Raw genomic sequence first — 13,563 nt, 5'->3', positions numbered from 1 at the left:
ATGATGGCGGCGTCTTCGAAGATGGTGGTGGTTTCAACCACGAATTCGGATCTGCCGCGGAGAGAGTCTATATGTTCCCTCTCCACTCTCATGGCTGACAACGACGACGACCATCACAAGCATCCGTCCGTCACCATGGACGACATCCTGAAGAACATCTACAGCTCCACTGCCACCACACACGACGTGGACGACAACGATCATCATCAGCAACATCAGCATCACGCCGAGGCGAGGTCCGTCGACGACGTCTGGAAGGATATCGTCGCCGGAGGAGTGGGAGTGGGAATGGGAGAGGAGGAGGAGGGAGCGGCCGAGGGAGACGGCGGGGATCAGGTGCGGGCAGGAGAAGGAGGCGGTGGTGCTGGGATGGAGGAGATGACCTTGGAGGACTTTCTCACCAGGGCTCGGGCCGTGAGGGAAGAGGACGTTAACGTGACTGCCAGCGGAGTTCCGATTGGGTACGGGCAGTTCCAGGTGCAGCCTCCTCCTCCTCCTCCCCCGCCTCCAGCTGCTCAGGGTCAGTTGGTGTACGCGAACGGGACGACGAGTGGAGGCGGAGGCGGAGGAGGGAGAGCTGGAAAGAGGAGAGTGGTGCAGGAGGCTCCGCTGGATAAGGCGACGCAGCAGAAGCAGAGGAGGATGATCAAGAACAGAGAGTCCGCTGCCCGGTCCAGGGAACGGAAGCAGGTTCGGTTCATTCTTTGCTGGATCATGTTTGTTTGGTTACTGAGAAAATGTTGATTTAGTTTAATTTAATTTGATTGTAACAAACAGAAATCTGAAAGCAGTTACTGAAATTGCTGTGTTTTAATTGCGATTTTAGGCTTACACCGTAGAGCTCGAATCTCTGGTAACGCAGCTGGAGGAGGAAAATGCGCGGCTCCTCAGACAACAGGTCTATTAATTCTTCAATCCTTTCTTACAATTTGGTCATATACTTCTACCATTCTGTTTAAAACACGGTTTTTCGCTCTAATCCGTATGAATTTTGCATTCTGAGTTTATGCCTAAGTGATCATCTACTTCGGATGCAGGCCGAGCAGAAGAAGGAGAGGTTTAAGCGGGTATGTCTATGTGTCTGTTTTCGTGTATACTTTCTCAGACTTTGTGAAATAACGTTTTCTATACATTCGACGAGAGAAATAGAGAGATCATCGCATTATATATGCAGATGTGTGGCTATTTAGAATCTAGATATGAACTGTGAACCGTCTTTGTGTGTTTATCTCTTTCAATATCATAAACAACTTGCAGGGACGATCATGTTATACATAGCAGATTCTAGTTCATATAGCATACAATCGAACTCTCCTTCCATTCAGCTTTAAGTTCTAAAGTACGTAATGAAATTGATACGAGTTACTTTCTAGCTTTTACCGATTTTTGACCTTGCATTGTGAAGATTGCTCTGTAGAACATTACCTAATAAGATTTTTGTTTAAGAAACATTGGTAGAAAAACATTGCCAGTAACAGATTATGCGATGGGTAGAAAGAATCCGAATGGCTCCACGAGAATAAAAAGGTTTCGTTTGCTTCTTGAACCTTTCTGATGCAAGAGAAATAAGGAAACTCCTCACACTATTGTTGAAAACATGATCGTAGAGGTCTGTTAAACACGGTTAAAGCTTGGCTAGGGAATCGTCACACTAGCAGAAATGCATTTTTAGCGATCAACGTAGACGCCATCTGGTTGCTTAGTATTGAGTTCTATAGCTTATAACTCAACAAACCGGTTCGCGCATTGCAAACTTGCTGATTTCATTGTTTTCTTTATATAGATCAAGCTGCATTCTGTAAGTGTTAGTAAATGATCTAACTCTCTCTCACTCTGTCTGCACTTGCAGCTCATGGAGAACCTCATTCCGATCGTAGAGAAGCGGAGACCACCACGTGTTCTTCGCAGAGTACATTCGATGAACTGGTAGATGCGGTACCACCCATGTTGTCTGCAGTTATACATACAAGAAATTTGGTATATAAATACGTAAAAGAGAAAAACGGTCTAAGGGTTGATAAGCTGTTGGTTAAATCTTTTGGTAGTCGAAGCGGATTTTGTAAAGAGAAGCAGTTACAGCTGAAGCTTTGAATTAATTTCGATACAAGTAATGGTGGATGCTCTCAATCGACGGCTTGTGGGAGATCCCTTACAAACATCTGCCAGGTCCATTGTAATTATCATTTGTAGAAATAACCTTCTCATTTACAGCAACATCGGTTGCCCTTCATCCCGATTGAAGGGCAAACCGATGGAGCTAGACGATGGACTAATTCATACTAATGTTACTTGTTTACTCGTGGGAGATTTTCGAATGTGGTATACCGATGTTGATCAGTTTTAGAATGTGGTATACCGATGTTGATCCGTTCACGATTTGTAAATATGTAACTAAATAGTACTTGAGTGATATGTATCAAAAGAACCAGAGTTACAAACAAACTGTAAGAATGTTGCTAATTCGAACATAACATATACCAACCAAACTGTGACATACAGACCTCATTTTCCTACGTCCCAGAAACAAAAAATGCTAGTTGCTCGAGAAACCGAAGAGATTCTTACACGAAGAGATTTGTTCACGACGCTTGTTTAACCTTTGTATTGTTGCTGACCACTTTACTTATCTCCTTGCAACTTGGAAATATGCAAAACAACGAATGTATTCGCGGATTTGTACATTTCATGCTCAGTCGAAACTTACCTCTTTTAAGTTACTCCAGATTGTTTGCGCTGCTCAAAAGTTCGAGACCCTCCGTTCTGCAATTCATAATCCTACGGAATACTTCCCTAATTTGGCGTTCCAGAGGATCCAGTCCATTCTTAAGGTTTTCGCAAATCGATGCTAACTCCTGCAGTTCTTGCTCGACTTCCACTTTCTGTTCCTCCGTTAATGGAAACTGAACCAGATCCATCAAGTCTGTCATGTGGCGTGTACATCTCTCGACATGACAAATCTCCCTCAGCAACCCATTTGAGTTCTGGCGCTCTCGCTTCTTAGATTCCTCTATTATCCGTTCGTGAAGTGAGGATAATGGGATGCCCCAGGAGTACTGCGGTGGGATTGAAAAATGAGTGCTAATGCCTCGATCCTGACATGGGATCGCAGCCACAAGAGACGACAAAACAAATGTGAGCACAGAACTCATTGTGAAAACAAAGCCTGCAAGCCCATTTGTTGCAATAACCTCGTTTCCACGAGGTGCTACCAAGTTGCTTGCAATTGACTGAAGCTGCTTAGCTGCAGACCAAGAGTGTGATACACTCCACGAGTTAGAGCGGGAATGCCCAGTTGAACTCCCAGATGAGTGTTGGCGACGGCGAGCATCCTTTCTTGCGTTATTGTTAAGCCCAAAAGACCAGTTGCGGTGAGAAAAAACAGACCCAGAGTCTCTCTCATCAAGCATTTCAATTGCCAAATCCACCAAAGACTTTCTTGCTCGACGGAACTGGCCCTCACTGAATGCCCTCTGGCGAGACTCCAAGGCACACAGAACAATCTCTAAATGCTTATGCCACACACGAATCTTGTCAATCCCATCACGAGCAGCATTGCAAATGTCAAGTGCCTTCAAGCTCCTATCTAAGTATTCATCCGCCCAATGCTCCAACGGCGGTTTAGAAAACTGCGCCTTGTTTTTCAACAATAAAACCCTGAATTCGTCTTGGCAGCTAACGAAAACATCCAAAAGTTTCCGAATCCACGCAATGGAGAGCAATTCATCAGCACCAACAGCTGACAAGTCATGAAACAGGTCTGTCACAAGCTTTTGAAAAGATTGAACCTCTAATTCCTGCTCACTGGACTCCTGATTAGCTTCTGTTGATTGAAATGGCTCTCGCCGGCTCCAAATCGAGCGACCAAACGAAGTCAATGGCGAAGAAGAACCCAAATTGTTCGTAGAAGGCATGCCGACAAAGCCAAAGATTCCAACACCAAACCCCTCAGAACACTCAAAAAACCCACAGAATTCGCAAAATCAACAGAAACCCATCTCTGATTCAGCTAAATTCGATGCACCAAACCGCGAAAAATCGACAACAATTCAAAACCCACCTACAATTCATTCAGGTTTATCAGCTTGAAAACTCACAAATTTTAGCCTCTATTCTTCTACCTTTACTCAAACAACCAAATGCAAAGATATGAAAACCCTAACACAAACACAAATCCCACTCTAAGGGGGTGTATTCAGTTGGGAATTTGAGAGATTTTAATGGATTTATAAATCTCATGGGAAGAGGTGAGATTTGTAGATGTTTAAAATACACTACAAAATCTCTCTAATTTTCTCTAATTCCTCAACTTTTCCAAATTCTTTAAATTCAAATTCTAATTGAATACATATGAAATATTATAAACTTCTTTAACATTCTAATTAAATGCACCGGGTTCTAAGGATTTTAATAAACTATCTTAAAATCCTAATCAAATACACATTGAATTTCAAAGAATCACTTAAAATACTAATTGAATACTCCTAGATTCATTAAAAAAAATTAAAATCCTTCAAAATCCCAATTGAATACACCCCTAATATGCAACAATACGAAATACCCAGATTCAGAAATTATCAGGAGGCAAAGGATCGAAATTATAAATTCTGAGAAGAAGTGAAAGAAAAGAAAAGTACCTTTGGTTTTGCTTGGAAGGGAGGCTCAGAAGCTCAGCTCTCAACTCTGTTTTTGTTAAGAATATCGAAGACAGACACTTGACCCAAAAGAACGCAGACAGACAGACGTGCTTGCGTACCGAGTCAGCCCTCTCGCTATGCTTCCATCGAAACCTAAAATCCAGGAGCGAAAGATGCAGAAATATATTTTGACTAGAAAAGCATAAGAAAATTTGAAATAGGTGTCGCCGTGTCTCCGTTGGATTTATTTATTAGGTAAATTATGGGATACGTTTCGTTAATTTAACGAAGACATGACGTGTGTGTAACAAATGTATTATAATGCAAATTTATTAATCACGAGTGTGCAGAGGAAGGAAATGGATACTATCCGGATCTATTTTATAAGGATTTTAAAGATCTTTACATCTTAATCATTTATCGTGTATTATGTGATCAGAAATCATTTGACTTTTTTTATTTAAAATTAAATGCAAATAGCATCTGACGAAAACTGATCGTACGATGTACGATGAACGGCTAGGATGTGGGGATCTCCAAGATCCCTATAATGTGGATCCGGAGAGGATCTTCTTCCGTAGAGGAATGCGAAGGAAACTTTCTTCGAAAAAGTGAGACTCTTTATAAATTTTCTATCACCTCATGTAGAGAAATGCTAAGGAGACTATCTCAAATATAAGACTATTTATGGACTCTCCGTCATCTCTTCTTTTTGACACAATTCCGGTGCCAAACATTATACGAAAAATATGAGAGAGCAGAAAGTCCTTAAGGAGTCTCACTTTAAGAGTCTCCTTAGCATTATTGCAAATTTTAACTGGTCTTAGAGTCTAAAGTAGAGTTTCCATCATTTCTATCGAAGACAATTGATATCGAAATATTCATAAATATTTCTACAAATTTTTATATCAATATTTCCACTCATATCGATATTTTAAACTCTATTTACAATGATAAAGATTAGTGTATTAAAAAAAAAAAAAAAAAAAAAAAAAAAAGCGATCCTAGTTCGTAGAAGTATACGCGGCATGTGTCCATAAACCGTTATCACGTCGATGGTCGATCCATTTAATTAGCCATTTGAGTGGAAGGGCGTGATAGATGAAGGAAGAGATCCAATTTCCCTAAACCCTAAACCCCACGCCGTTCATCATCCATCGTACGATTAGTTTTCGTCAAATATTATTTGCGTTAAATTTTAAATAAAAAAATCAAATGATTTATGACCGTACAATACACGATAAATGATTAAGATGTGAAGATCCCTAGAATCCTAACAAAAGTATCCAATTTCATAGATGTCGCAATTAAGAGTCTATGATCTCTGGATGGCTTTAACCCACTTGCGGGTTAGCCCAGTGACCGGGCCAATATTTGTGGAGTGATTGCTCCTCATCAGGTGACCATGATGGTTTGCTTGTCTTTGACTTAAAAACAGTGTTCAAAATATCCGTAATAGTTGGTAATATTAATACACAAATTTGTGAGAATATTGATGAATATATTGATATCGGATGTCTTTGATAGAAATGAAGAAGTCTGCTAAAAAAACGTGGATATTTAAAACATAACTTTATAGAATGTCATGTAATTGTTTGTCGATGGTTAACTGATATGTCGAAAATATCGATGAATCTGTTGATTTTGATGGAAATTCAAGAGTTTCTCTGATATATTGTGAAGTTTAGACTTCACCTAGAACTCACGCGAAAACTTTTCAATGGGTCATCCATCATAGGAATACTCTCACCCGAACTTGCTTAACTTCGGAGTTTCGATGGAATCCGAAGCCAATAAGTTCCCAAAATACCTCATGCTATAGAAGGTGGGCATGTACATATAAAGTATATCACCTCCTCTCCGTTAGTTGATCTGGGATGTTACAAATATATCCACCAAAATATATACCCTATCGAAAAAATATTTAAAATGCTTGAAAGAATTTTCTTATGATGGGTTGTAATCTGAGGTGTCACAGACCTCATTTAGCGTATCTATCTCGTGAAGAGTCGAGAAGTAAAATGGTCAACAGTAGCCTCCTCCAATACCATATGATAATTTTGTGTTTGAATAGAGCTTTGCTCTCCTATGCATCAAAGGATAAAAAAGAACGGTAGGAAAGAATCCAAGTGGACCCATATATTCAGAGAAGTTAATTTCGTGGTAGACGCTCTAGCTACAATTAGATATGGAAGTTTTAACGAAAAACTTATGATACTAGTTACTTTAATGAAAAACTACATTTTTACGTACTTGGAAGTTATGTATCACAAACAGAACGTATAACACCTTCTTATTTGATGGTATTGGAACTGGATGCACTAAGTTTTTTTATTTGAATAAGGCTGTCCTTTAGCAACATAAAAAAAATAAGTCGAATTGGATGGAATATGATTTTCCATTGAAATAAAATAATAGTAATAAAATTAAAAAGTAAAAACTTTAGGGTTCCCGATAACATGGCAACTTGGCAAGGATAGTTATTATTTTTAGAAGATATCATTTCTTGCACAACCCATTAATTTGATACCAAATCACACAAGAATAACAAGTTTTGGATAACAGGTTAACGAGTTAGGTCATTATCGAGTCATCTAGTAAAAAACTAATAAGATAACTTGTACGGCACGAACACAAGCTGCTTGCCATGTCTAGACAATAGGCATGACAATTTCTTGCATGAACCGTTAAGCCAACACGAAACGACACGACTCGTTAACGAACTGGATCGTTATCGGATCACTTGTTGAAAATTCCTTAAGATAATAAGTTTAACACAACACAATCCGATAAGATAACGAATTTGACTCAACACAATCCGTTAAAATAAACACGACATGCCTAGTGCCAAATCTTGCATGCGGAGCTGTGAAAAATTGATTGATTGACAAAATTTAAAAGGAAATTGGCATTTAATTGTGTAAAATAACATGCCAACAAACGCAAAGTAGTTGACAGCCTACCAAAACCACCACCGCCTTAACATCATCACTACCATAATGCCATCCCTCCCTACAACATGATTGTGACATCCACCATCTTCAACCGACCACCCGTCGCCATTCGCCACCACACAATATCACGAGCTCAGCCACAACCGGAAAAACAAGGAAATCGGGTTGGCGAAATCAAAGTATAACTAAGCATTCGACAGCCAAGCAACACGAAACAACAGGCCAGAAGGCGGGTTACAGTATACGAATGAATGGCAGAAAGTCATGGTGACATTAAATATCTGAGATTAAAATGTTGTTACACCTTTTGTTACTAGGGTGGCAATTGAGTTCTTGAACAATACAACAAACAATTTCCTACCCTAAGTAAATGCAAACAAGAGCAGGACTAAAGAAGAGAAGATAAAGGCGAGAAAGAGCGATTGTCAACGGTGTTTTCCGCTTACCACCGTCCATTTGCTCTTTTCTATTCACAAGCCAATTTAGTGTCAAAGCTGCTCAAGCAGATGGCAAAAGCCTGAAATGCAGATAAAGGATAACGATAATCCATCGTGAACATATCTTTACCAACCTTGCCAAACTGCAAGATTATCTTGTCGAGCTCTGGTGGCGCTGGCTGTGATGGAGTAGGTGCACCGGCAGCAGGCTGAGTAGCAGCAATCAACTGAAAGTTCTTAACAGAAGCAACAGTTACCCGGCCTCGGAAGTTCAGGCACCAGCACTGTAACTGTTCATGCCATCGTGGGGGCTTGTTTTTCAAAACCAAGGGTCTTGTCTTGCTATCCTCATTGTCTCGGGGTCCAGCGATTTCAGAAAATCGTGAACTGCTGAATTCGACTGAGTGGTCAAGAGACTTTGAGAATGAGATACTTCGGAACGAGTCTTCCAGGGCGTGGGTAAGGAGTTCTGGCTGGCCAGGGACGGTACTTCCTGCGTCAAGAGATGAGACCGGGATAGAATGCATGATGCAATGCATCCTTCTAGGACCGCGTGTGCCCAACACATTTAGCTCATATGTTATCTGAGCAATGTTATAGCTGCCAGTCGGGACTTTTGGGGAGACTTTTTTGGAATTAAATCTACGGCTTGACCGCCCTGGTGGGGGAACATGTTCAGAAGTGTATGCAGGCTGCGTATCATATACAATGAATTTTGTGCCAAGAAAGTTTGACCTGGAGAAAGAAACAAAGTTGAACACTTCAAAATAAAATTTCTAAAAGGTCCTATAAGCAAGTAAAATAAATAAATGATTAACAATTAAAAGATCAACTATTCTTGTAAGTCCATTGGGTCGTAGCCATCCCTAATAGTACTGCATAATTGAAGGCACGTCTACGTTCTAACTATGCTTTATACTAATTCTTTTTGGCACGTGGAATTCCATAACAACAAAAAATTTGCAACGTTAAGGCCTCACTTTTATATACGGTTCATCCACTCCCCTACACAAAGAAGCGCGATATTTGTCTTCCAAATAGAAAATTTTGTTTGCATTGCTAAGAGAGGTTATACCAAATCTATTCATTTTATCTGGCAAAGCTTCCTCTGAAGGAAGAATATCGATGGGGTTCCATGGTAAGCAAAACGACTCAGAGGTCTTTGAAAGAAAGGAAAAACTAACTAATAAGAGGAATACAACTAATAGATATCATCCAACTGTTCATTTGAGAAATGGGAAAAACTATATATTATATTAATCGTGTATGCTTGTGCACTGAAAATAGGCTTTCGGTGTCCTTGCGTCATGTTCTTACCTTAACTTTCCAATGTAACTGCTGCTTGATCTAGAAATGTTGTCAGCATCCATAGAGATAACATATTCTGTATAAGTAGTTCTTCGAGTCCTCTTTGCAGAAAGAAGGAATTTCCCATTCTCAACTAGCAAAGCTGCAGAATTGGGGAGACATTATACAAAAAAGAATTAAATTCGGAAGCCAAAAGTAAACTTTACAGAAGCATGGAAAACTAGATATGGTCTGCTCTCAACCAAGCCAGCATAAATATTCATTATTCATAAAGAGTAAACATCATCAACAAATCTTGAAATCACCTCAAAAAGAATGTTGAATTATCATATGACCCATGATTTCTAGGACAGTTCTAATGGAAAATCAATGTCTGACATAAAGAGGGTGCATGCGTATGCCTCTAGTTAACTTATCTATTAATTTTGCAGACTTTCAGTTGTTGCATTTTTACTACCAGTGCAGTACCTATTGTAATTTTTCATGCTAAAAAGACCAAAACATGCATCGAGATGCATTGTACACGTCCAACTCTATTCCTGGTCTAGAAGTTTGCAAGTATTATTGACACAATGCTTTGTTTGGGTGAGGGACATACAAATCCCAAAAAGATTGAGGCCAAGCTAGTAAGGAATGGATTACAAAATGTTAGATACGCAGAGTTAAAAATGCACCACACGAGCATCGGAAAGGCATGTGATAGAGATTTGCAGATGACTACATGGAAGGAGTCATTTACAAATTCCTCCTACATACCTTTGCAATGCTCATGTAGTGCATTTTTAATCCCTCCTACATAATGTTTGTAGTATATTTCTTCCTCACTTGGCCTAAATCCCTTGGGACTTGGAAGTCCCTCACACAAACGTACCATTAGGGATTGATAATACCATGTCATAATGAAATAAAAAAAAAGATTACGAAAAATGTAATACCTAGAGTAACTTTCTACAAACTATAAGTTTCTAGCCATGTAAATAAAACCTTGACAACCTAAAAATTTTTCACACCACACCGCACCCTCACTCAAGCCACCTTACAATCAACTTTACATTCATGTATTAATGCTATCACCACTATTAACTTCTTTCCTCTTTCAAACTAACTGGTGAAGGATTTAATTGTGAAATGAGGAAGTAAACGGGGTTTATATAGGCTTTGAGAAGAGGATTGGATCATAACGAAGTAATGAACATTCATTCTGACTATGATCATTCTTTATTGAACATAGGTTCATAAAAAATGCAAAAACTCTTCATGAATATTCCGTATTCATCTACACCAAATGCCTATCCAATCACTGAAGGAGGGAAAGGCTATCTCAATCAATAGAAAGCTGGAAAACTAACCAAGTTAATAGACTTGGAATAGTTCTTTTACAACCGCAAGGAATACATATAACGACTTCAAAGATGATGTAGCAGCCTTATGGGTAAATACGGATGGAATATGCTCAACTTCATTCTCAGCATCCAAATACATACATGACTTGAATACAGTCTCTATTCAGTTGGCAATTGATCAAATTATCTTTAGAAAATGATAATAAAATCATAAAGATCTACCAAAAATAGATGTTCAGCATTTTTCGCAGGTAAACCAGAATTGATCAAGAGGTCCTGCTTTTCATAACAAGACTACTTGAAGCTAAAATTCTGTAAACATTCATGTACATAAAAGACGTGACAGTTTAACCAAAACAGACTAGCAGACCCACGGAAATTCAATAATTGACAAACATTAAATGAGATATATATTTTTGTAATCTGAACAATGTGATATTCATTGATAAATAAACACGGATTCAGTGATAGCAATAAATAAATGGTGACTCATATTTAGAAATATTTGATCGATAAATTAATGGGTTGACAGGCTACCAGCAATGAATCAAATACAATCAAACAGTTAGAAAAGATGCTCACCAGGGCTAAGACAGAGAAATAGGTGGTATGTTAAATTAGATTTATCCCTTTTAATGAAGCATTGAACGAGTCCATCCCGTGGACCTGGCTGAAAAACCGAACAAAATAATTATCTGTTAAGTGCTGCTCTCAAGATCATATGATGTCCAGCTGGTTCAATACAAATTATTATCACAAGCTTCACGCACCATATACAGAATCTTAGTAACTTTGATTTCATTATATACTTGGAGAAGAAAAAATTGATTCTGCACAAACTCATGCTGCGCATCACATTAAATGAATTAAAAGGAAAAACCTGCTTCAGCGACACAGGAAAAGTAAGCTTCCCACAGATCTCAGGCTTCTTAACGATTTCTTTGCACATAATCCTCCAAGAACGGCAAACTGAGGCACATGCAACAACGTGCTTTCGAGAAGGCCATGTGCTCTCACTCTCCTCCAGCCTCCTAATGACATCATATAATAGTTCTGGGGGGAGGCTAGCCCAACGACTGTTCTGAACAATGACAGGCTGGTCGTGTAAATCATTTAACGATCCATGAGATTTTCCTCTATGATGGCCTGTCAGCCGGACTTCAAAACCTCGTCTAGATAAGCTCCCAAAGCCATCTCTAACATCACGAACTATGCTACGGAATGACATTCTTGTGGTGGTAAAGAGTACCAAAAACAATTGTGTATCTTCTTCAAAATCTTCTGACTTCCACTTAGCTTGTGCATATGGCTGCCCACAAACGAAAAGTGAATCAATTGCTACCTACAATCTTCTTAACAGAGAATAAAACATAACATGATACAGAAAACGTAACTAGAATCGACAAGACAAAGAAAAGTAGGAAAGGCAGATTCATATGGGCTACAAAGTAGCATAAAGAGCCAGACTTTACTTTAGTAACAAAAGTTTTGGAACTGCAACCCTAATTTGGACCCAAAAAAGCTCGTAACGATCTATAAGCCACATAAGCTAAGAATGTGCATAGCAACCATCAATCAAGACTATAAAAAATGACATATTAGACTGCAATCATGTAAGTTTAAAAACGATACCAGCGTTAGAAAAACGGGTTGACATCATACAATCGAAATTCAATCACATGTTAACAGTGGAGAACGAAACACAAAGTTGCAAATGACCATACCGAGAAAACAGTATAACCGAAAAACAAATTCTTACAGCAATTGATCACAAACAAACCCTGAATTAGTAAACTAATAAATCATTTCTACATACCGACATCGAGAGTAAACAAGTGCAGGATCAAAATTTGGAATTGACCCATGACAACAATTACATTTACTAGATTTTTATCATAATTTGTTCAATACAACTTTGTTACAACAAAAACATAATCATGGGACTTACCAGTTGAACAAAACCCCCAAATTATCCCAGTGCTTAAGCTGGTCAAAGCTGCTCCATGGCTTAATCACAAAAAGTCAAAGATCTGCGAGCAACAAGAACGCATCAAAATTACAAAAGCACAAAACTTGAACAGCTTACCCTTAAAGTTAAACCCTATGATTTTCCTGGGCATTTGACCCAGGTGAAAAAAAAAACATAAATTGTACGGAAAATCCTTACAAATGTTAACAGAAAAACCAAACAAAGAACAGATCTGTACCTCAAACATCAGCTGACCAAAGACAACATCAAGTAACAATTAGACAACCTTTTTCTCTGTTTTATATTTCTGGGTTGGTTTGCAAAATACAAAGAAAGGAAGCAGCGCAGAAGAAGAAGAAGAAGAAAAAGGAGGTCGGGTCAGAAAAGCTGAAAAACCATTATCAACGTCACTCACTCTCTCTCTCTTTCTCTCTCTCTCTCTCTCTCTAACTTTTGGGCTTTCTCTCTCTTTCTCTCTCTACCCAGAAACGCGGAATCCAAAGCCCACATTAAATTGAGTTCACGAACCAGAAGTATGAAAGGGGAGACCTAGTTTTCTTTTTCTTTTATTTTTTTTCCCTTTTTATTGGATATTTTATTTTTATGTTAAATGGAACTTTCCTGTAATTTGCCCCAATCTGTAGACGTTTGCAGCGGAATTTTTTATTCCCATTCGCAGACGATGAAGACCAAATGTGGTGTTTGACTGTTCACCTTTCGGCTTAATTGGATAACACTTCTCGGAGTAGTAGGGAAATTGGAAGAGAACTCTTTAATGAAAAAAATAAGATTTAAACACTTATAATAAAGTCTACTAGGATTTACGTTCAAATTAAAAGTTATGTCATCTCTTGATTAATTGTTAGTACGTGAGTTTCAAATGTGAAGCTAAAAAGATAAAGTTCACATGCTAAGAGA

General features: G+C 38.7%; 3 protein-coding genes across 3 annotated transcripts; 1 reads left to right on the top strand and 2 right to left on the bottom strand.

Moving 5' to 3' along the window:
* Positions 1–2,315, top strand: LOC125476769 (bZIP transcription factor 12-like). The gene is made up of 4 exons (XM_048583279.1): positions 1–690; positions 827–898; positions 1,038–1,067; positions 1,850–2,315. The coding sequence occupies exons 1-4, from the start codon at positions 1–3 to the stop codon at positions 1,928–1,930; spliced, it is 873 nt and encodes a 290-aa protein (XP_048439236.1). The 3' UTR covers positions 1,931–2,315.
* Positions 2,316–2,388: 73 nt separating this feature from the next.
* On the bottom strand, positions 2,389–4,869 carry LOC125476768 (protein ROH1-like). Its single transcript, XM_048583278.1, has 2 exons — positions 4,635–4,869; positions 2,389–4,057 (listed from the first exon to the last, which is right to left on the bottom strand). The coding sequence occupies exon 2, from the start codon at positions 3,909–3,911 to the stop codon at positions 2,715–2,717; it is 1,197 nt and encodes a 398-aa protein (XP_048439235.1). The 5' UTR covers positions 3,912–4,057; positions 4,635–4,869; the 3' UTR covers positions 2,389–2,714.
* Positions 4,870–7,840: 2,971 nt separating this feature from the next.
* LOC125476767 (tubby-like F-box protein 8) lies at positions 7,841–13,241 on the bottom strand. Its single transcript, XM_048583277.1, has 6 exons — positions 12,884–13,241; positions 12,625–12,706; positions 11,557–11,985; positions 11,259–11,346; positions 9,343–9,475; positions 7,841–8,760 (listed from the first exon to the last, which is right to left on the bottom strand). Exons 3-6 carry the CDS (start codon positions 11,902–11,904, stop codon positions 8,055–8,057), a joined length of 1,275 nt encoding a protein of 424 aa, XP_048439234.1. The 5' UTR covers positions 11,905–11,985; positions 12,625–12,706; positions 12,884–13,241; the 3' UTR covers positions 7,841–8,054.
* Positions 13,242–13,563: the final 322 nt, after the last annotated feature.

The sequence above is a fragment of a genome, unplaced genomic scaffold (genome assembly GCF_019419815.1).
Source record: "Pyrus x bretschneideri cultivar Hongxiangsu unplaced genomic scaffold, Pyrus_bretschneideri_v1 Contig2, whole genome shotgun sequence".
Lineage (NCBI taxonomy): Eukaryota > Viridiplantae > Streptophyta > Magnoliopsida > Rosales > Rosaceae > Pyrus > Pyrus x bretschneideri.
Note: the sequence above shows the minus strand (reverse complement) of the source record. Positions and strands in the feature narration are given on the sequence as shown.